Source organism: Melospiza melodia, chromosome 15 (genome assembly GCF_035770615.1).
Source record: "Melospiza melodia melodia isolate bMelMel2 chromosome 15, bMelMel2.pri, whole genome shotgun sequence".
Taxonomy (NCBI): Eukaryota; Metazoa; Chordata; class Aves; order Passeriformes; family Passerellidae; genus Melospiza; species Melospiza melodia.
This window is the reverse complement of record NC_086208.1, coordinates 10,345,704-10,368,098: the sequence shown is the minus strand read 5'-3', so window position 1 is coordinate 10,368,098 and position 22,395 is coordinate 10,345,704. Positions and strand designations below refer to the sequence as shown.

General features: G+C 39.0%; 1 protein-coding gene across 5 annotated transcripts; it reads left to right on the top strand.

Annotated features, from left to right (window-relative positions):
• Positions 1 to 59: 59 nt before the first annotated feature.
• CEP152 (centrosomal protein 152) lies at positions 60 to 21,105 on the top strand. Of its 5 annotated transcripts, XM_063169739.1 has the most exons (27): positions 60 to 125; positions 1,217 to 1,339; positions 1,994 to 2,094; positions 2,301 to 2,367; positions 2,579 to 2,923; positions 3,391 to 3,559; positions 4,211 to 4,351; positions 5,153 to 5,292; positions 5,589 to 5,789; positions 7,188 to 7,335; positions 7,985 to 8,076; positions 8,902 to 9,065; positions 9,663 to 9,867; positions 10,638 to 10,730; positions 10,854 to 10,984; positions 11,154 to 11,282; positions 11,420 to 11,555; positions 12,282 to 12,461; positions 12,965 to 13,231; positions 13,657 to 13,770; positions 14,034 to 14,684; positions 16,014 to 16,188; positions 18,309 to 18,390; positions 18,479 to 18,585; positions 19,334 to 19,490; positions 19,771 to 19,874; positions 19,999 to 21,105. In XM_063169739.1, the coding sequence occupies exons 2-27, from the start codon at positions 1,253 to 1,255 to the stop codon at positions 20,877 to 20,879; spliced, it is 5,067 nt and encodes a 1,688-aa protein (XP_063025809.1). In that variant the 5' UTR covers positions 60 to 125; positions 1,217 to 1,252; the 3' UTR covers positions 20,880 to 21,105. The 5 variants fall into 5 exon arrangements, with proteins under 5 accessions (XP_063025809.1, XP_063025812.1, XP_063025811.1 ...); XM_063169742.1 differs by lacking the exon at positions 2,579 to 2,923; XM_063169741.1 differs by lacking the exon at positions 12,965 to 13,231.
• Positions 21,106 to 22,395: the final 1,290 nt, after the last annotated feature.

Below are 22,395 nucleotides of genomic sequence, written 5' to 3'. Positions count from 1 at the left end.
TTCTGGCCGCGGGTTGGTGCCCGGGGTTGTCAATCAGCTCGGCGGGCGCGGGCCGGGTGTGATGAGGAAGCGCGGCGGGTCCGCCCCGGTGGTCGCTGTGAGGGCGGGTGGCCGTGGCGGCTCAGGTGGGTTCCGGTGTGCGGGCCGCGGTTTTTCGCCGTCCGCGGCTCTGAGGCCCCGCGGGAGGTGCGCTGGGTAACGGCAGCATCGCCCCGCGCCGCCCTCCGCGCGGACTGAGGTGGCGGCGGCCGAGCTCGCCCCGCGCCCCTGGAGCTGCCCCGGCCCGTCCAGGTGCGGCTCTCCGGGGCTGGCCGCGGCTCTGGCGGCTCTGCCGGCTGTGCTCTCTCGGCCGGCTGCCTTCGCTCCTCGGGCTGGGGAGCGCCCTAAGGAAGGGGACAGGGCCGGTGCTTCAGCTGGTGCGGTGTGGGGGCAGCGGGAGCCTCAGAGCCGCCTGTGAGAGGGGTCACGGGGGGCACAGGGACAGGGGCTGCGTTGTGAGGCCTCCTGCAGCTCTGCCGGAGAGCTTCCATGAACAGCTGTGGGCAAAAAGGTCCTTTAACTGTGATGCAGTGACTTTTAACTTGGAGATAATGCTCCTGTAATGTTACATTATACCAGGTGAAGACTTCAGTGTGTGCTGCACCTGTGTGCCCAAACAAGTGTCCCTTCAACAGGGAGTAACTTATCTTGTAACCAGACCTGGGCCGGCACTTACACACAGCAGCTTTCTGTGAGCACACTGCTCAGTGTTCACAGGCCCTTGGGGTCAAGACTCTCTTCTTAAGCAGTGAAATCTGCAGCTCATGTGGTGCTTTTCAGATTTCTGTGATGCTTTTCCTATTTTTCCTTTTGGAGCTGTTATACAAATGAACAAGGAACAACATACTTTCAGTTTTTAATACAAACTGTAGTTGTTCTCTAGAAGACTATGAAGCAAAATTCAAAAGTGGGCATTATTATCATCATGTATCACATCTTACGTATACTGTGCAGTACTTGCAGAAAATAATGTCTGCTTGTAAGTGAACTTAAGAAATTATGTCAGTCTTATTTTAAAAGCTAAATTCTTGGAAGAGAATAGGCTTGGATGTATGAGGAACAAATAGTGTGCAATGACTCTTTCAAGAATTATATTTTCATGCTGAGTAATTCAGGTGATGCTTTTTGATTCCTCATGTATTTTACTGACATGTGATGTTTTCCTGTCCTGTGGTAGGTTTTGCTGGATACACAAAATCAATATTAGAAAACAATGTCCCTTGACTTTGATAGTGCAGCTCTACAAACTCAACATGAAGATGAAGACTATGACCAAGAAGATTATGCAAGAGAACAAGAGGTGAAAAAGAATTAAGTAATTTAATCTGAAGGCTTATGAATTTGTCTTCCTATCTTTTAAGTGTGTAAAAAGAAAGAAAAAGGTTTATGTAGTCTGGTAAGAGCAAAAGAGGTTGCAGACTGTTCCACTCTTGAAAAGCATAAGAAGTGAAGTTTAGGTGTGTTTTAGTTGTGGTGTTTTTCTCTGTTTGTGTCCAGGTGTGCAGAGCACTAATCTTTTCAGTGATGACTTCTTGAATGTAGTGGTACTGACTGGCAAGTTCTTACCTGGATTTCCATCCAGACTTCTCAGAAAGAGCATGTTTTCAATGTCCAATACCTCTCTACCCTGGAGATCAGAGAGGAGAAATCCTGGCATCATCCATTTGCAGATGGTTCTTTGAAATTAGTCTGTCCTGGGATACATCTACTAGATGGCATTTGCCTTATCTCTTTCTGGTGCAACTCTTTTCTTAACAAGAGTTTGGCAGAAAAATGCTTTGGTTGGTACTCTAGTCTAGCAAGCATTCTGTGGTACAAGTCTCTTTGCAAATTCCTCCTTGGAGGAAGCAAACCAGGATTTTGTGCAAGTGGCCTGCTTTGCCAATGTTTTTGGGCTGAAATTGTATTAATTTTCCTGAAAAGCATATAATGAATGTTGTTTGTTCTATTTCAGTTGCAGCAATTGTTGACAGACCTTCCCCATGATATGCTGGAGGACAGTGGAGACCAACTCTCCAGTTTCTCAGACTGTAGCATCCAGGACACTGAGGAGCAGTAAGGCATTTGGCACCATCTTTTTATTGTTTATGTTGTGCTTTCAAGAATAGAGCAAAGTCTGAGTTAATGAGGTGTATAAAAGTAATCCCAATAAAAGGGGAGTCGTAGTGCAATTTGCAGTAAATTAGATGTGCCTTGATTTAAGAGAAGGTTTTTTTCCCTGAAGTTATTAGTACATGGTTAAGCTGCTTGTGTCTGTCTAGGTCACATGAGCCTGGGAAGCTTGATGGAAGGTGGAAGGATCATCCACTGATCAGTGATCCTCCAAATGTAAGTTTGTATGAGCAGGGATGTAATTGCTGCTTGTTCATAATAACATGCTGAATATTGTTTAAATTAATTAGAGAAATACATGTAGGTGAAGTGTTTTGGTGTTCATTTGAAGTATTTCTAACTTCAGGGTTGGTAACCTCAGGAAAAAGAGGGTGGGATGAAATCTGAGTTTTGAGAGAGCAATTCTAAACCTCATATCCATTCATAGGGCTATGAACAAGGACAAAATCTGTACCCTGAACAATTCTTGTGTGACCAGCAAACTGATCATGGTGAAAAACATGGGAAGAATTGGAATGTCCTACATAATGATGAAGAGAAGAAACATTTATATGATGTTAAAGAAGATTACTGTGGCCAGGATGGCCAAGATGATCCAGATCATGTGTATCTTGGTAGAGATGGGTTTAACTCTCCAAGCTGCTACCAAGAGAACAATGTCTATCATCTTCCTGAAAACTTCAGGCCTTATACAAATGGCCACAAACCAGAATTTGACAATCAGCAAAATAAAATATTAAATTTTTCAGATGATCCAAAGGAACATCTTAAGGTATTTTAGAAGCTGACACATTTTTCTATCTCTTGGAAAATTTTCACAGGATTTTAGCTATGGTAGTAATATTTCTACGTGCCTTTAGTCTCTTACAATCAGTTCAAACAGTGATGGGAGGCTTCTGTAGCCTATTTAAAAAAATGAAACATTAGTCACTGAGTTTTCATATGTTCATGTTATAACTTTTGTTCTTTCTCCTGTTGCCTTGGTAGAATTCCGTGAGGTAGAATGAATGTGATTCACTTAAGTGTGTGCTTACTCTATTTAAGTTAACATTTCACTGCTTTTCTAAGCTGGAAGCTTTCATGAAGAATGAAATGTTGTGCTGGATTGGAGCCTCACAATGAAGAGCTACTAGAACTCTTCTTAATGTCAACCTGTAAAATGAAAAATATTTTTTTATTGAGCAAGAGTACTGTTGTAGCTTTAATGTATTTCCTCTTATGTGTGTATTGTCACAACAGCAATTTGTTGCATCTGATGTTGTCAATGGCCAGTCACCAGAATCTTACAAAGTGACTTATAAACCATACCAAAATGGCATTCATCAAAATATTCCAGGAATGCAAGAAGGAAACAGAAGAAATGAAGTGTTTGAAGGTTTGCAACATGAATTCTTGGGCAATGATGACAGTAAGTGTTTGATGCTTAGACTTGAAATAAACTTTTTACACAAGTTCACTGGAAAGCAGTGAACATGTTGATTGCAGTAGTTTTGCAGTAAGAGGACAGCTAAAAGTGTGTTGAAGTATAGAATCTTTTATATCCCGAAATGATCTCTTTTTGCTAAGGGTATATGAATTTTGGGCATTGAACATGTAGTTTTGATTGATGAAACTGAAAATTTATTTCTGGTGGCTTGATGTCAAACCTTGTTGACACTTTTTCTCCTTCCATAATACTGGAAAATAATGACTCACTGTACCTTGGGAAGTGCACTCTGAGTGATGCCACATTGGGCTTTTCTGTTAGGTACCCTTCAAATGGCTGAACTGCTTTGTCAGACATGTTGTAAACTTGTAGTGGCCACAAGTCTGTGAGTTCACAGCATGGAAACTTTCATCTGGGTCTGCTGTAAGGTTGGAATTGTAGTTTGCACAATCCTTCAGCCATTGCTGCCAGAGCAATTTGAGTGATGCAAATCAAATGTGGATTTAAAAAAAAATAATTTTGTGCACCAGCAATGAACTTAGCACTATAAAAAATATTTTGGAGTAGGAATTACAGCAATGACTTCCTTGGTATCTGTGCTGACTTGTCTGCATGCTGTTTGAAATTTGGCAGATTCTTCAGAAAACATGCAGATTCTTCAACTTCAAGTTCTAAATAAAGCAAGGGAAAGACAACTGGAAGAACTTAATGAAAAGCTAGAAAAGAGTGCACAGCAGATTAGGTATTTGAATCATCAGCTTTCAATGGTCAAAGGTAAAATATTCTGTGGTAATTCTTAGATTTTATTGGTATCTAGCAACTTTTAAATTCTGAGATTGATTTAGAAAGTGTCTTTGAAGGTATTTATCGTACTTGTAAACTTGATTTGAGACTATTTGTGAGATTGTATTTGTGGCAGGAAGGAATGATGAATCTGACTCCATGTTCTCAGGCTAATTTATTATTTTAAGGTACTATATTAAAGGATACTATACTAAACTAAACTGAAGAATACAGAAAGGATACTTGCACAATGCTAAAAAGATGATAATGAAAACTTGTGACTCTCTCCAGAGTCCTGACACAGCTTGGCCCTTATTAGCCAATGAGTGAAAACAACTCACACCAGAATCCAATGGAACAATCACCTGTAAACAATCTCCAAACACATTCCAGAGGAGCAAAACACAGGAGAAGCAAATGAGATAATAATTGTTTCCCTTTTCTCTGAGGCTTCTCAGGAGAACCTCACATTGTGGCATTCACATTCTCTGAAAAACCCCCTTGCCTGGGGATTTTTCAGAGAATGTAAATGCCACAATGTGAGGTTCTCCTGCTGCCAGATGGGGCTTGTACCTTCAGGACCCTCCTGGAAGCAGTGCATTGGAGTGCTCCCTGCTGCCAGGGGGACACAGTGGGTGCTGGATGGAGACTAAGTGGTTTTGTTTGGTCTTCTGGTGTTCACAGTACAGGGCAGAGTGAATGGTTCTATAGAGCAGGTACTGAGCAGTTGTGTTGCATGAAGCTCTTGGGTGGCTGGCCATGGTTCTCACACAGTTGTGTCTGTCTTTTCAGATGAAAAGGATGGTTTGGCTCTTAGTCTTCATGAGTCTCAGAAACTCTATCAGAATGGAAAGGAACGGGAAATGCATCTTGAAGGCCAAATCAAGGCCCTTGAAACTCAAATTCAGACTCTTACTACCAATGAGGAGCAGGTACTGTAAATATTTTTAGATTGTTTTTTTGAAAGACCTCTACAGTTCAATTTGTGATGCATTTGCATTAAACAGAACTGCTAGTCTCTTGAAATGCTGGTCATGATCATTGCGAAAGCTAAATACATGATGGATGGATAGGATTCAGTGGTTGAAAATACTGTGTATGAAAACACAGGCATCATCTGAGGAGTTGTGGCAACTTCTGCACAGAACAAAAATGAACTGATGTACAGAATATTAGAGCAACAGTGAAATGTATGTAACTAGCAACTACTGTCATACTGTTCCTACAGATACTGAAGCAATCCAAAGTGGCAGAGGTGGCCATGGAAAGCATGCAAAAGCAGCTGTTAGAACTCCAGAGATCAGATGCCCTCCAGCGAGCCAGAGAACAACATGAGGCCATTATTTCTGCACTCAAGCAGAAGTATGAACAGCAAGTATTGTCATTAGAGCAGAAGCTTGACACTACACAATCTGCACTCAGAGAGCAGGTGAGAAATTGTTTTAGGATACTGAGTACTGTACTGGAGACACTGAGAGCTCCCCATGTTTCCCAAACTGCATTTCTTGACCTACAATTCTAATAACTCCTTCTGAAAGCTGCTAAGAAAATGGAAAGTCTCAACATTATGAGGCCTATGTCGTATGTTTTCATAAACATCTGCAGGCAGTTGTAAATTCAAATTGTGAGTTTGTACATAGCAGATGCAGAGGAGCCAGGAATTCATTGTCTTAGTTGCTCTCCTGAGCTTTCCTTCTGTGAACAATGTTTTTGAAGGAGTTCTGCAAATAACTCTGGGAAAGAAAAGGACTAATTAAGAAATAATGTTTTCTTGCAAGAAAAAAACAAGAAAAAATTTTTATTGAGCAGTCTGCCAAGATTTGGTCTCAGAATGCTGAAGGATGACTATGACTAACCATTCAACAGTGACTTTATTTTAGAAGTAAGGATTTAAAAACAGAGAAGGGGTAAAAGGCTGTCTTTAAGATGGAGTTTGATATAGATTGTGTTACATGGTTGTAGAGCTTACTGAAATTATTCCACTTGATATAAGAATCCATTTCACTATTAGAAATATTCAAGCAATGTATTCCAGGCAGTTCTTAATACATTTTCCTCTTATTTCACATTAAGAAAATAAAATTAAGTTTCTCTAATTCTTGTCTCAACATATAGAAATAGAGGGGATGTATACTTGGAAAGGTGACTGGTACTAAACAAAATGCACTGCTAAATTTTTGTATGTTAGTACCTCAACAAAGCTTTTACAACTTTGTCTCTAGTGTAAAATATAGAGTAGCATTTTGGGGGGTATTCAAAGAGGGAGATCTGTTTTTTGAGTGAAGATAGAAAAGTCAAAAGGCGTAGATACAAAGCATTGTGCCTCCCAGGTCTGTGTAGGTAACTGAGTAATGTTATAGAAATGTCTACTTTGTATATCCTCTGAAAAGGAAACTACAATTCCTCTTTCACAGGGTATTGGCACTTGCTAGCTTGGCTTGGGCTCAGTTAAAATAAACTGCCTTGATATCATGTGAAGGCTTGATTTTTTTTCTGCAATAGACTAAGTGTATGTGATTAATTACAGGAGATAATCTGATGTGCTGAAAAGTAACTGCTCTAGGAAATATGAAATGATTCTCATCCATGTATGTTTATATATGAGTACAATTACTGCCTCCCAGTGAAAACTGAACTTTGATGCTGTAGGAGGTCACTTGTCAGCCAAGGATAGTGTTTGATCTGTGATTGATTTAACTGTCCTCTACCCCTTTAGGTATCTGATTTATTTTTCTCCTTTATCCTGTATATATTGAGTTTTTCTGTATCTGAAACAGTTCTAGATGGTTAAATGTTTGTAAAACAAGTAAAAATATTCTCTTCCTAGAAAGAGCTTTGCAAAAATCGAGGAGAGCATGTTAAGCAACTTGAAAAATTGTTGGAAGAAACCAAATGTGAAAAAACTGAAATAATAAATCGACTGACAAGAAGCCTAGAAGAAAGCCAAAAGCAATGTGCAAATTTACTTCAAACAGGTCAGCCCTTTACTCATACTATTACCTTTCCTTGGAGAAATATCTTTATTTTTTCTAAATGTGAAATTGATGTTTCTATGGAAGTGGAATCAACATCAACCTAATTGTCTTCTTGACTGTTTCCTATGTAGTGGATTAGTCAGATTGAAAGTTCATTCTACACTAAGATGTAAAAACCAAATAGGAATAAAAGTAAGAATCATCTCCAAACCCCAAACAACAGTGATTAAAGTGTGTTCATATGTATTTTGTGCTGCATATGTGTAAACCTTGTTTCGTACTAAACAACAGGTTTTGGATGCAAGTTACTTAATTTTGTATTAAGGTGCTTGACTTGAATTGCCATTCTGAATTCAGGTCCTAGTGAGAAGAATTGTTTTGGGAGCTGGAGGCTGATTTTTGGAAATTTATATCATAGAAATAGATTGTGAAATGTTTTGCAGTTTGTGTGTTTGACTTTTGCCCACCTTCACATTGAAGTCTTTTCATAGTAACGTGTTTAGTAACTGTTAGTGAGCTCAAGGAAATAAAACAGTCATGTCTATTGCCAGAATCAACATTGCTATTTTTAACAGATAACTTCAGATTGTATGGACTTTCTTGCATATTTCTGACTTGTTCTGTTTCTCCCTTTTCTTTCCTACAATAGGCTCAATGCAGGAGACAAATCAGTTACGGTTTCAATTGCAACAAGCTCAGTCTGCACAGATGATAAGCAACAACATGAACAAGGCTTTGCAGGTTAATTTTATGGAATATTGTATGTTAGAATAAAATGTTTTCATTTGATGGTGGGGGGAGAGGCATTATTACTAAGATGTTGGTGGTTGAAACATTTTAAATTTTTGGAGGAAACAAGTACATCATCTTTGACTACTTCCTCTCCCAGTGTTGCATGTTGGACTTCCTTCCTTCCCACCAATTAAAACACAATTGGGCAATTGTATTGGCACGAATCTGATATCATACTTCTGTCCAGCCTGCTTTTGGAAAAAAAAATTGAATGTAAATTCTGTGTGCTTGAAGTCTTGTAATTTAATGAGGAGATACCATGTTCTGAAATTTATCTTTTGTCAGCAAAAGGGATTGCGACAAAGTCCTCTGTAAAGCATCAGTGGAAGTGTGTGTTTCCAATTTATATGTTTGATTTAAGTCTGTTGTCTTGGAAACTGTGAATCCTACTAAGTACTAGAGTAATAGCTGTTTCTCCAGGTATGTACTTTTCTGTTGTCATCCATTTTGCTGTACAAGGACAGCAGGAATGCAGAAGAGCAAAATAAATAATACTTCATAGATGGACTGTAACAAGAACAAGAGAGAATATTTCTTGAATATTTTAACAAATTTTTAGTTTTAATATATGCTTTGCTAGAGGTATCAGAAATGAAAAATGAAAGTATAAATAAGTTAATGCTAGACAATTCAATTAAATGCAGCTAAATAGAATTATATCTAGAAGGAAGAGCTCCATGTGTTTATTTTCTTTGGTAGAGTTATCATGGGCCTGATATGTTGGCTTGGAGTCTCACTGGTCAGTGTAAATTTTTTTCTGTCTCTTCCTCTCAGGAAGAATTAATGGAACTGAAAGAAGAAATAGCTTTGTATGAATCTGCTGCCAAGCTGGGAGTATTTTTGAATGATGCAGGTGGAGAGCGACCTACGAGCCTGGGTGATTCCTATGTAGAGCTGGGAATTAAAAAAATCACAGGGAAGAAGCCAAAATTCTGCAGGTATTGAGTGATTCTTGTTGAAAGAAAAACTTTAAATCCTTAAGAAATCATGCAAGTTATATGTAAGAAGAGGGTTCTGCTGGATCAACACACAGGTTTTTGATAGATATTTGAAATAGTGCTTGTATTGCCAGGTAATCTGAGAAACAGAAACTGTACTAATACCATAAATTGGTCGCCTAATTAATAATCTTGGTTGCTATTTAATAAGTCTTCAGATTTTATAGGGACTATATTGCTGTTCCTTTAATTGTTGAAGTATATTCATGGATACTTTTCTTGCTCAAAGACTCCACACAGTTGCTTAAAGCTAAAACTGTCTTTTACATCAACATCAGTGGAGTTGCTTCAAAACTCTTCAAATCATGTGAGAATGAATCTTTTGAGGAAACAGCTGAATTAACAAGTTCTCTGTAAATTAATTGCAACTTGATGGAAAAGCTTTGATATTCATGTCCTCTTATGCTTTTTACTATTGCATCTTAGACATCCTGGTATTTCTGGTAGCATTACTTACTCTTCTCTTTGCTACCACCTCCTTTCAGCTAAATGATTTTTGTCTCTTAAATACTGAACTGGTTATATCTTTCCTGATAGTGCAATACAGAACAGAGACATGGATAAAGAACTCTCTAAAGATGAAATTATTGTAGAATTAAAAGCTGAGCTGGAACGTTTATTGAACAGTAATAAAATGAAGAGAAACCAGATTACTCAACTACAACATAGTCTTAAGGATTGCCAGAAGACACTAGAGGAATACAAGCAGTTGAAAGCAGAAAAAGCATCAAGAGATTCAGAGGTTTGTTATTTTACACTTCTGTAAAAGTCAAGTATTCCTGGTTTTTGGGGAACAAAACCAAAGCTGCTTATGAGAAGAGAGCAAAAATTTATGCATAGCTGAGTATTCATAGCAACTCTGGTTTTGTATCTTTGGTTGAAAAGAAAACAACTGAAGCAGAACCTGGGCAGCCTATGCGTTATTAAATGAGTCCTTAAATGATGCCTTATATGCTTGAGAGTGCCTGATGTCTGCCATGCTTATGTTACAAGTAAATTTCATAGGGAAAAGATGGTTTTCTTTAGCCAAAAGGACCTTGTAATTTCTGCAAGAGGGCTGACAGTACCATTAGATGATGCAATCAGAACATTTAATAGATTGCCTTCAGAGGGCCATCATGGGTAATTTCATCAAAAAGAAATCTCCTTGATATTGCATCTCTCTTTACCCCATTATTGCCTTGCCTCTGTGGATTGATCAGAGTTGCAGTATCTGTACATGGAGACCTGGCTGTGGGGTAGGAATCCAATGTCTGTGGGAAGTGTGCTCTCTGTTGGATGACTGTTGTCATTCAGCTTGCAAATACTACACTGAGTGTGTGCTTCTGCAAAGCTTCACAATACTGAGTTCTAAGAATTCATCTAGAATAGCTGTGATTCTGTGATCTTGCAGTGCAATAATTCCCTGTATTTTTTAAGTACAAATTTTATTTGACAACTGAACTTTTTAAACATTACCTGCTAAGTCATTTATGTCTTGAAAGATATAATTTTAATTTTATTTATTTTTAGCCTGTCACAAATTTGAAGGATGCTTCTGATAATCTAAAGGAAGAAGTTCTGCAACTCAAAGAGGCTAATGAAGCTTTGCTACAGCAAGTTGAGGTAAGACAGAGATGCTGCTTACCACTACAGAAAAAAAATCACAAAAAACTCCCACCAATGCTAAAAATCTGTCATTAGAAAAGGTTCTTACTACCCCATATTACTTGACCCTTGTTTGTCCAGGCCCATACTTCAACTATTGAAGAACTGAAGGAAAATGAAGAAAAACTGAAAAGCTTAAATCAAGACCTCTGTTGTCAGATGAGAAAGATGGTTCAGGAGTTTGATCATGATAAGCAAGAGGCCATTGACAGGTAAGTCTGTTAACTTAGTTTAATTTGTGGATTTTCATCCTGCACACATAATCTTGTTCCAGCTATCAGGTACAAGAGGAGGTCAATGTTAGAAAGATATTTTCTTATGGAAAACGTGAACCTAGGTAGTTGAAATCAGGTAGTTGTTTTTCCTTTCTTGGAATGGAAGGTGTGAAAGAACTTATCAGCAACATCATGAGGACACCAAAGCACATTTTGAGAAGGAGCTGATGGAGAGGTTTGCTGTGGAAAAGCAGCTGCTTCTTCAAACTTCTGAAGAGACAATCTCGAAGTTAAAGTAAGACTTAGCATTATTTTCATTTTTACTGAAATTTTCATGTTTCCTGTCTGACTTTCACTGCTAGTTACACTTATTTTAAAGCTGGCTTGCTGTCCTCCGAGGCCAATTGATAATAAGTAATCTGTCCTTTGAAGGGATAACATAGAGGAGCTGAACAAAGAGATTACTGCAGTGAAGGAATGTTACATTGGTGTTTGTCAGGAGAAGGAAACCTTGGAAACTACTTTAAGACAGAAATTTCAACAAGAGCAGCAGCTGAAGGAAGAGAAGGTATAAATGGAATTGCCTATAAACCATATAATTTCACTCATTAATATTGCATCTTGAAAACAGTGTATTTAATTTTGTTAATGTTTGCAGAACCTACTTGGAAGAGATGCAGCTGAACCAGAAAGCTCATACATATAACTTCGTGATTTTTTTAAAATTAAGCTGGTGGTGTGTTCTGGGTTTTGAAATACTGTACAAGTAACTCTTTCCAATAGCTATTTGTTTTCATGTAGTGAACTTCCATAATTCTGACTTCTGAGGATGCTTAGTCAGCAGTATGAGCTTCTACATTCATAAGACATTTTCAAAAAACCCTGAACGATGTTACAAAACTATATAAAACTGATATGAAAAACACAGTGGTTTTTTTTAAGTAGTAATGAATTCAGACTGATTTGATTAAAAGCTTTGCTTTTATGAAGATATCAGTGTGCAATGACTGAAGCAGATCAGCTGTCTGAGTAAGCAAGTATAGCAAAGAGGTGCAGCTCAAAGTATGAGGGGAGTAAAGATGCTTGATATGAAAACTTTATGGCAATAGCCTATAATAATCTCTGATATAATATCTTAAAACACCTTTTTTGAGAGTTAAATCTCTTATCTAGGTGTCTTCTGTAAGATCAGTGTAGAGCCTCTAGAGAGTTAATCATGTGTCTCATGCATTCTCATAGTTTTGTACCAGAGCAGTTGTGCCTTGGAGAATACTTAATTTATTTTTTGGTCTAGCTCAAGAAACAGCTACTAGAAGAAAAAGAACTCTCCCTTAAACTTCTAAGGACTGAGCTTGAAGAGGAACACATCAGGTCCATGACAGCAGCAAAGAAGCAGTGGCTGGAAGAGAAAAACCAGCAGGTTCAAGAGGAAGTTGCATTAGCCAAAATTCACTGGGAAAAGGAAGAAAAGGAGGTATGAAACTTAGATCAGGGAATTTCAAGTTTTTTGTTCTTGTTTTGCTGTTTATTTTCAGGAAGAGAACTTTAGATTTATGTGGTGCTATTCTGCCATTGGAAGTGGCTATTAAGGATTTGTCATTTTAAAAGCCTCTGAAGGAGTCAGGCATTATACATGTTTCATATTTTTAAAGAAACCCAAAACCTAAATCTTGCAAAGTAACAAACAGAACACCCTGAGTGTCACAGCTGGTAATATGCTGGAGTTTTACACCCTGGTGCTTGAGTGAAGGTTATGCTTTCTGTTGTTTCACTCAGGTATCATATAGAAATCCTTTGTGTGTCCTACCCCATAGGAGAAAGCTCTGATGAGTTACCAAACTCTCTCTGTGCATGGTTTTGTTTTTCTCCTGTTAGGGAGTATCATTGATGTGAACAGTGTTTCATTTGCTAAACACCAGTGAAATCTGTTTATTGAGACACTGGGGAGATTTTTCTTAAAAATATTTTTTTCCTTAGAATAAAGAACAAGTCTTTGCCAAGTTAGAAAGAGAATGGCAAAGTAGGCTGGAAGAAGTGAGAAGAACTGTAGTTGAATGTAATGACTGCAGCTGCCAAACTGACGAAGCTGTGGATGAAGCTTCAACTCAAGAGTTAGAAGGGACTGTTGAAGAGCAGAGGCTGCAGATCCAGAAGGCTCTGAAAGAAAATACAGCCTCTGAAGAGGCCTTAAAAGAATTTCAATTAGAACTGGAAAATAAATACTGTAAAAATCTTGCCAGCCAGGTAACAAATAATTGTTCTATCTACCTGGAGTCTGTGAAACTGCTGTGTCCACTTTAGTCACCTTAAAAAAATAAGAAAGTGGACTCCTTCACTAACTTCCTCTGAAGTTTATTATTGCTATTTGCTATATTAGAAATAGAGTTCCTAAAGTTCTGAAAAAATTGTTGCATGTGGTTTTTCACACTGTTTTGAACAGAACTGAACAATATTTAGATTTTATACTATTTTGTTAAAAATTAATTTAGTATTTTTAATTTTGGCATAATTTTTACATCAAGAAATGCATGAAGTGCTGCTGGTCTGGTTCTTTTAATTTCTATAAACATAGGCAATCCAAACTGAAATCTATTCTTGCACTGTTACATGAAAGTAATAATAAAAATGTACCTACCTATGACTGAAGCAGGCTTTTTATCTGTTTAAAGGTAGATGCAGCTTTAGCCCAAGCTCATGCCAAGTGGCTGCAAGAGTACAAACTAAATCTAAAGACAGAACAAGAAAAATGGGAAAAGGAACACCAAAAGACTACAGCAGAGCAGGTAGCCCAAAATACTGCTATGTGTGTGTTGATAAACAGTTAAGTCTTCCAAATCCCATATATTACTGAGGAGTGAATGTAGACACAGACACAGGGAGTCACTAAGGAAAGATGTTTCCTTATAAAAGGAAAAGCCTATATAGGTTTGTTTTTTACTAAATAAATTGAAAAGATCTGAAATAAATTTTAATGACTCGGAGTTACATTTTGTCTATCTATGAATGTGTGTATGTATTTCTAATGACTGTGTTGTCTATTTGCCAGTTAGCCATGGTTCTCTCAGCTGCTGAGGAGAAATGGAAGAAAGAATATGAAAGTACAGAGACATCTGGACTAAGAGTTAAAGAACTTGAAGAAAAGATAATTTCTCTGAGGAGGGAATTGGAGCTAAAGAAAGAGGAAATCCCTGCAGCTGTCAAAGCAGAACTAGCAAAAGCCCGTGTGCAGTGGAACAAAGAAAAGCAAGAAGAAATTCTGCAGATACAAGAGCAAAATGAGAGAGACTACCAATCATTCTTAGATGATCATAGAAACAGAATTAAAGAGGTCCTTGCAACAGCAAAGGGGGACCTTGCAAAGCAGAAGAATGATCTCTCCATTCAGAAAGAGGCAGAAATCAAGATGTTGCTAGAGCAAAAGCAGCGGGAATGGGAGGCTCAGGAAGCCAAGAGGCTGCAGGATGAGATGAATCAGTATGAGGAGAAGACTCTGCTTGAGCTGGAGTATTTGTTGAGTGAAATTCATGAAGAACTGGTCAAGTGCACACAGAGTAAACATTCTTGGAAGGACAAGGGTTTTGATTCTCATGTTCAATTATCCAGTCAAGGCAAAGACAAACTGAAGGCTTGTTTACAAAAGGCCTATAGAACCACAGTGTGCACAATTCTGGAAAAGAAAGAGCAAGAATGGAAAGAGGTAATATTTCTGTTAGTTATAACTGCATGTCAGAAAAGGGATTTGAGAAGTCACTCAGGCCTGTTTTCCCCCATGAAATATCCATGTGATTGTGAAAAATAGGAAAGTCAACATTTGTGTTCATTAATACATGTATTCTGAAGCTAAAAGGAGACTAAATCTACTATTAACAAGTGAACAGGAAAAGGATGTAGCTTTGACATCTTCAGTCTTTAAAGAAGAGAAGGTCAGGTTAGGAATGTCATTTATGCAAAGACTTGTAAATTAAGGAGATCAATCCACCTGCTTGAGGTTAGGAGCCTGTTAAAAGCTCCTTGTAATCTCTTTGATGGGCTGTAATGACAGAACCCACCTCAGATTTTTGCATAGCTGCAAAATCCAGTTTGCAGTGGTGATTGGACAGTGATTTTTGATCATGTTAAGCTTTTTTTCCTCCTCTTTATACAAATAAAGATGGAAACCTTGCAGAACTAAAAATCCTTTTTGCAAGTTGCCTGCAATAGGTCAGTTTGTCAGTTCTGTTTTGGGAATAACAGTTTTGCCTATTTTATTGTGCCTCTAGGAAATCTTTTTCAGTGTGCCTGCCCAAATGAGGAAAGATGTCTTACCCTCTTCTAGAGGAGTTTGGGGCTAAGTCAGATTGTGTCCCAAAGCCCTTGTTTCTGTTGTTTTAGCAGATTCCTCTTCTTGCAGTGCTTATGCTTGTAATAAGTTTTTTGTTGTGGGGAGCATCCCACCGGAAATGCCATTGCTACCCAGCAGTTGTAGCTGGGGAATTATCTGAGAATAAGACAGAAAATGACTTGTTACTGTTTCTTTAATGTTAATATATTTCTGTTCAGCAAGTGGGCCTGAAAGGTTTTCATGGCACAAGTTATATCCCCAATGATAAAGAGAAATTTTTTCCTGTGCCTTATGCACCTTCTGCAGTGGAAATGAAATGTCCCTTGGTAAACTGTTTAATATGCCCTTGAATCTCAAAACATTGATTGGCTTGAACCACCTTATCTAGTGAAGTCTTTAATTTCCTAGTAATGTCTTTTCTCTTTAAAAAGCAAGTTATCTTCAGCTGTTCAAAGACAGGGTATAGTTCTGCAATATTAAGGGCTACTGAATTTCCAAATAATACTCAAGATATTCAGGCACTGCTGTTGCAATGATTTTTGCTAAATACAACTTCTATACCATAGAATAGATGTTTTCTTCACAATTTGACTTGTAATCTGTGGTTCTACTGCAGGTTTAAAGAACCTGGTGACCAGGGCTGGTTGTAGTGTGGAGCACTTCTTTTGCTGTGTTGTGTTTTCAGGAAGTGTTTTTCAATTGCAGAAATATGAAGAGCTAGTGAGTAATGCAAATAAAGAATCATACCCTCACCCACAACATGGTGCAGGAAACACTGGGGATGTGGCAAGGCCCCCTGTGTGCAGTGCTGGACACCAGGCAGAAGCACAAAGGAGACTGAGAAGACAGACACCCTTGCAGGAAGCTGGAACAAACAAAGGTATTGGGTTTGATCTTAATCTGGCAGATTACATATCATCAAATTGAGCTTGTTAGTAGCAGTCTTTAATATTCAGTGTCCTGTGGATGACCCCAATGCCAAGTTAGCTAATTAGTAAATATTTAGGTGATAGAGGAAGATACAGTTCTTCTGACTGTAAGGTGGTTTAATATTGCATAAGCTAAGTTAAAGTCACAAACTGCAACAAATGGTACTGGTCTCCAGTTTACTGATTTAATGCTGGCTTTGAGGTTTCATTTTATCAAATGCTAGTAGCTTTCTGCTTTTTAAAGCCATTCTTCAGGAGGAAAGGAACAGCTGTCCTATCTGCTAGAGATGTGTGTATTCTTTGGGGGTTGTTAGCAGCACAGTCTTTGGAGTATATAACAGTTCACATGCAAGGCAGTGCTACCATGATATGCAGGGTATGGTCTAAACTATGTCTTGTAAATGGGTAATACGAGATTGGAGCTTCAAAGATTGAATTATACTGCTTGCTCTTGGCAGTACACAAGACAAGGAATTCTGCATTTATGTAAAAGATACTATTGTGTCAAGAACTTGACCTGGCATGGTAGTCTTCTCTGGTTCTTTTGGTCAAGAATGTAGTTGAAAAAGGTGTGAATCCCTGGGTGGTGTTTCTCTCTGGGTTTTTTTTTTTTTTTTGTTTTTCCCTTCTTCCCTTTCCCCCCACTCCCTGAGCCTAGTATGTACTTTGGCATTGTAGCTCTTCCCAGGGCTGTCACGTGTACCATGGCAGAGCTGGAGCCAGCGTGGATGGGAAAAGCTTCTTGGGAGGGACAGATGTCCCTGGGGCTTTCTGTTTAGTTTGACATCTTATGCAACTGAAAAACATAAAGCAGCAAAACCCAAGAGGGTTTTTGGCTCTGTGCCTGTAATGTGGCTTGAATTCCTTCAGCACCAACATCAGAGTGGTCTATTAACAGAACAATAGCAGCGCTGCAGTGCTCCTGCCTCTAGAGCGCCCTGGCCTGGCTGTGGGGAGCAGCCAGCGCTGGCTGGAAGGAGCCCAGTCTTTGTGTATCCCTTAACCAGGCTCAGACGTGTGTGAGGCTTTCCAGCTGCGACAGTTTCCTTCAGCTGACTTCAAAAGACCCTGCTTGGCTGTTGTTATAAAAAAACCAAAAAACCTCAAATTCTAAAAGCATTTAACCTGCAAGTTTTTTTGTTGACTGAAGAACTCAGATCATTGCTGATGGAAGTGCATTGAGGCTGTGAGGGCTCTATGAGTTGATAGATGCTGCTGTACCTTCTGGAACAGGGTACCAGCCTCTTGTGATTAGTTTAATTGGGCTAAAATATTACACACATTCCAGTGAGAAGAGGACTAAGTAGAACACTGAAAATAGGTTGGGCTTGATTTTTTTTTTTTTTTTTTTGTCCCATGTTGATGTATAACTTTTAGTAGTCACTGTTGCAAGTGAGAAGTGTACAGGAAGGAACCTCGGGTCTCAGGAAGATTTGTGCTGCCAGGAGCTTGAAAAAAGAGGCAGTGTGCCAGGACTTTTGAATGGAGAGCTGGAGATAGCCCCCAAACATCTTCAGCTTGCTCTGAAGGAATATGAAGCTAAGTCAGAGCAAATCCATGGTTAGGGTTGATAGTCACCTAAAGACAACTTTGATTCTCTCATCTGTAGGATCTTGTAATTTTCAGTGGATACTGGGGTTTTGGTTATTGACTTCAAAACAAACAAAAAAACCTTCACCACAGTAAACTGACAAAACCTACCAAGTTTTATCTTGTATCTTTATCTCTCAAAGGCACAGTTGCTAACAATAATTCTTTTTCAATGTTTGTCAAAACCACCCTTGTTATTTTTTTATCCTGTCATTTCTCTCCAAGTATACTTGATATCTCAGTTTAGTGTTAGTAATGGCATATGAATGCTTCAAGCTTATTTAATTACTGTATGAGATGATTTTTATATTCAGACTTCATTGAAGTGTGTCTGCTTGTTACTGCAACAGCTGTACTGCAACTAATGATGCTTTGTGACATTGGGGTCTTGTACCAGAGGCAGCAGTTATTACATAAGCATCTCTTGAACTTGAATTTAGAGAAATGCAGTGAATTATGGTTCATCTTTTTATTTTAATAGAAAATGAAATGGTTCCAGGAGGTCTAATTGTACAAAACTCCGAGATGAAGACCAAATTAAAAGACCAGGGATCACTACCAAGGTATTTTAAAAAATAAAGAAGATGATTTCTTATTTTTGGGAAGATACAAGTTGCTTCTTTTGTGCAATATGATATGCATGCCTTTCAGGTCACTGTCCAGTGAAGGCATCTCAAAACCTTGTGCACCCTCTGAGTCTGTGAAAGGTCTGGAAGAAATGCGTGCTCACTACATCAAAGCTTTGAGCAAGATTAAGTGTAAGTCCTAAAGCCTTAGTTAAAGATTTAGTGGAGGAAAATAAATTACTTTGTTGCTTCTTCTTTCAGCCAGCTTGGACAGGTATCTGACAACCAAATCACATGAGAAGTAGATTTTCTCATCTTACTAGAGTGACTGTGAGAAGTGGAATTGTCACCCTAAATTCAACATGTAATTGTGATGGGCAAAGCCTTGTTTTACCATCCTTGCTTTGTTGTACTGTAGTATGTCTTTTAAAGTGGTAAAGTGTGTTTTGAGTACTGATCTTGTTTCTCCAAAAAAAAAAAAATCTATCTAGATTGCAGCTTCTCCTGAGAGAAAATCTGCTTTTCTCTTGTGCTGTATCCTGCCTTCTGGCCTAGTCAGCAACTTTCTCTCTGAGGAGGAAGGATTAAGTGTAGCACCAGCTCTTACCTGAGTGCAGCAGGTCCCAAAATTTCTTCATGGCCATTGAAAAGTTTCTAGACCCATATTTTTACTAGCCAACATTCCTCCCAAATCCCTGTGACTGCTTAAGATACAGAATCAGATCCCTGAATTCCTTTCTGATGCTTTGTATTGACCTGCTGTGGTTTGCCCTGGCATTCATCCAGTAGGCAACAACTGGCACGAGGATTTGGTGGAATGTTGGCAGGTAAATCCATGTCCTTACTGACTTGTTCCAGGTCTGCTAGACAATCCCAGTTTGTGGTGTTGGCTTCTTCCCCACTCTGGGGGAAAACTGGTACTAATGAAGTGTGTTTGTAGGTGATATGCTCTGTTATATCCGTGAAAGTAAGGAACGAGCTGCTGAAATGATTAAAGTGGAGGTTTTAAGAGAGCGCCAGGAGACAGCACGGAAAATGCGCAAATACTACTTGACATGCCTTCAGCAGCTGCTCACTGATGATGGCAAACATGAAGGGTGAGTTCAAGGATGTTTGGAAATGGCTGTTGGCTGTGCAGGAGGTGTGTAGATCTCAGGCTGGTGTTTGTCCACCTTGGAGCAAACAGTGCCTGGCCTGAAGTCTTGCCAGGGCGTGCATGTTGGTGCCAGGTCACTGCTGAGCTGCCTGGCACACTGTCCTGTCAGTATTCTCTGACTCTCAGTAACATTGCCTTGAAGTAAAACATAGAGTTGAATTACCCTTAAACTTGGTTTTGGTTTTGTTTTTTTTCCCCACATGTTCTACAATTCTTGACAGAGCTGAAAAGAAAATAATGGATGCTGCCAGTAAACTTGCTACGATGGCTAAAGGGCTGGAAACGCCTCTTCGGCCCATTCCCCAGCGCAAATCTGCCCGCCCAGGTGAGCTGGATTCTGTGCTCCTGCTCTTCTTGAGCATACTGATTTAGTGCATGTAGTAATGAAATGCTTTTCTTCCAATATTAACACTATCTTTAATTCTCTGTCTCTTTCCCTCCTCTCCTAGCTCTGCGTTTAAATTCTGATCCTGGAGGTGAGTGCTCCAAGAGAGATTGTGTGCTTCGGACAAGGTCACACCATGTGGAAAGCACATCATGTAGTGAAAGCAGTACTGAAAAAGGCACTGATAAAGTTGTCCAGCAGTGTGTTCCACGTGACTTGAGACAGCAGTTTGATGCAACACAGACCAAAACTCAACATGTGCTTTGTGAAACAGTGACTTCAGATATTCAGAACAGGAATAATTCTCTAAATCTGGATGGTGCATCTAGAGGTGTTCTACCAGGATGTTACCCAAATGAAGATGGAAGAAGAGAAAAATATGGCCCCCTTGCAAATATAGACAAAGGACCATTGTGTGCTGTGAGTAATGGTGATGCTGCTCCCTTTGCTGGTCAGGGAGCACTACAAAATATGCAAATACACAGGGCTACAAATGGCCACAGCAGCTCTGGGCCAACTCATCATGTGCTTAAGAGCAAGAATGGAAGAACAGGCTTGAAAGAGGATAAATGTATCCAATCATGTGGAAAATGGAAAACTAAGTCTAAGAGAAGTCAGGAATTTGATTTTAAAGACCCTCCAGAAAGAGATGAAGGAAGCAGTAGTGAATGGAGTTCTGGGAATGGAAGCATGTATCTGGATTGTGGTGAAATGCCTCTCTTGTATCCTCAACAAAAAGCCAATACTAATATTCAAGCACAGACTGTTTACTGTGAAGAGTTTCCTCACCTCAGGTCATTTTCTCCTGCAGATGAAAATGTTACTTCTCAGAGAGACATTTCTAGTGGCAGTGGCAAGACTCTCAGTACAAAAAGCAGCACAAAAGTTTACAGTAGAGGCCAACAGATAACAAACCCGGAGCATACTTCATTCCTCAGCTCTTGACAAATCAAATTCAGCTGTCCCACATCTCAATGCAACATCAGATTCAAATGCAGGAAAATGCTGCAACATATGCTTGGAGAAAAATGGTGTGGGATCCCTACTCTAAGCAAGATAGTGTTTTTTAATTAGCTCACTCTCTCTCTCTAACTTGAACCAATACCAGCAGTCCTCGTTTGAAGGAAGAAATTTACTTGATGTTTAAATAAAGTGTGGTGATTGAGGAAAATCTTTCCTACTGTGTCCATTTCATGATCAATATTACCTGAACACATTTTATCAAGTTACTTGAAATATTGCTGCAGACTTTATTTACCCTTGTAATAACACTTTGATAAATGTTTATAGTGCACTAGATACAAATTTATTAAATAGAATCTATTTTTATATTCAATTTAGCGTGCAGTGTTTATCTAAAACCAAACTACTGTAACTTGTGGTCAGTTTTAAAATGGTTATCAAAATTCCTTCAGAGTGTAATGAGAGATGTTTGAAGTTAGTATTTTAATTGACTTTTCCATTTTGAAGGACCTCCTGTAACCCTCTGTTTGTGTTCCCACAACAAAAGCAAATATGCTTGCATTTTTTCATTAAATTATCTTAACAAATCCAGTTTCAATTATTCTTCCCCTTGATACAGCAAAGAATAGCTGATACTGGGCATAAGAAAGGTATCTTAAGTTAGAATGACCCTATTCCTGTAGGTGTTTCTTGATTACTGTTATCAGGGTAAACTGAAGATGTGGTACTTTGTCCTCCTGATGCTTAGAAATCTCCTATTTTAAAGGCCTGCTCACATTTTAAAAAGAAGTGCAAAATGTATCTTTTTTCCTAGACTTTCCTTGGGATGGCATTTCATTTCCAGTGATCCTGTGATGAGCAGAGGATTTTGCTGCTGGTTATGCAGGGGGTGGTTAAATCACACTTGTTGCAATTCACAGTTAGGGGCCAGCAATTCACAGCCACAGTAATATGGGAGTTCTAAGCAAAAAGGTTTTGCTTGCTATTGTTCTGTGACATTTAAAGAAAAAGTCTGACTGTTCTCTCAAGGATGTTCTGTATCCCTTTCATATGTAACATTTAACTGCTTATTTGTGAAGGTTGCTTATTTGTTCTTTTGGAGTTGAACATCAGAGTTCAGTTTGAGAATCTTTTAAGAGGAAAATAGTACAGAATCTGAAGACAAATGTGCTTAACTTCCTTTACAAAACTGTCCTGCATGTTTATATTCCAGGACAACTGGCCAGGCAGAATGCATTTTGGCTCTTGGTACACAGGCCTGGGTTGTGACTTGAGACTTTCACAGGCACTCTAACAAGAGACTTCTGAATTTCTTGGTGGCTTTCATGTTGCCCATAAATCCAACCCCACTTCCTCTTTAGTGAGGTGGGGTTTGTCATCATCAGTGGGAGCAAACTGAGGCCATGAGAGACTGCTGGTGCCTAAACAAACATGGGCCGTGGTTAAGTTCAAGGGCCAAATTCCGAGCTCTTAGCTGAGGAAATAGCTGTGGCCTTGT

Excerpts from the sequence above, each read along its gene's own strand:
- CEP152 (XM_063169739.1), top strand. The coding sequence starts at position 1,253 with ATGTCCCTTGACTTTGATAGTGCAGCTCTACAAACTCAACATGAAGAT. Across the intron at positions 11,283-11,419 it reads GAGACAATCTCGAAGTTAAA|GGATAACATAGAGGAGCTGA; the intron begins GTAAGACTTAGC and ends TGTCCTTTGAAG. Across the intron at positions 18,586-19,333 it reads AGCTTTGAGCAAGATTAAGT|GTGATATGCTCTGTTATATC; the intron begins GTAAGTCCTAAA and ends GTGTGTTTGTAG.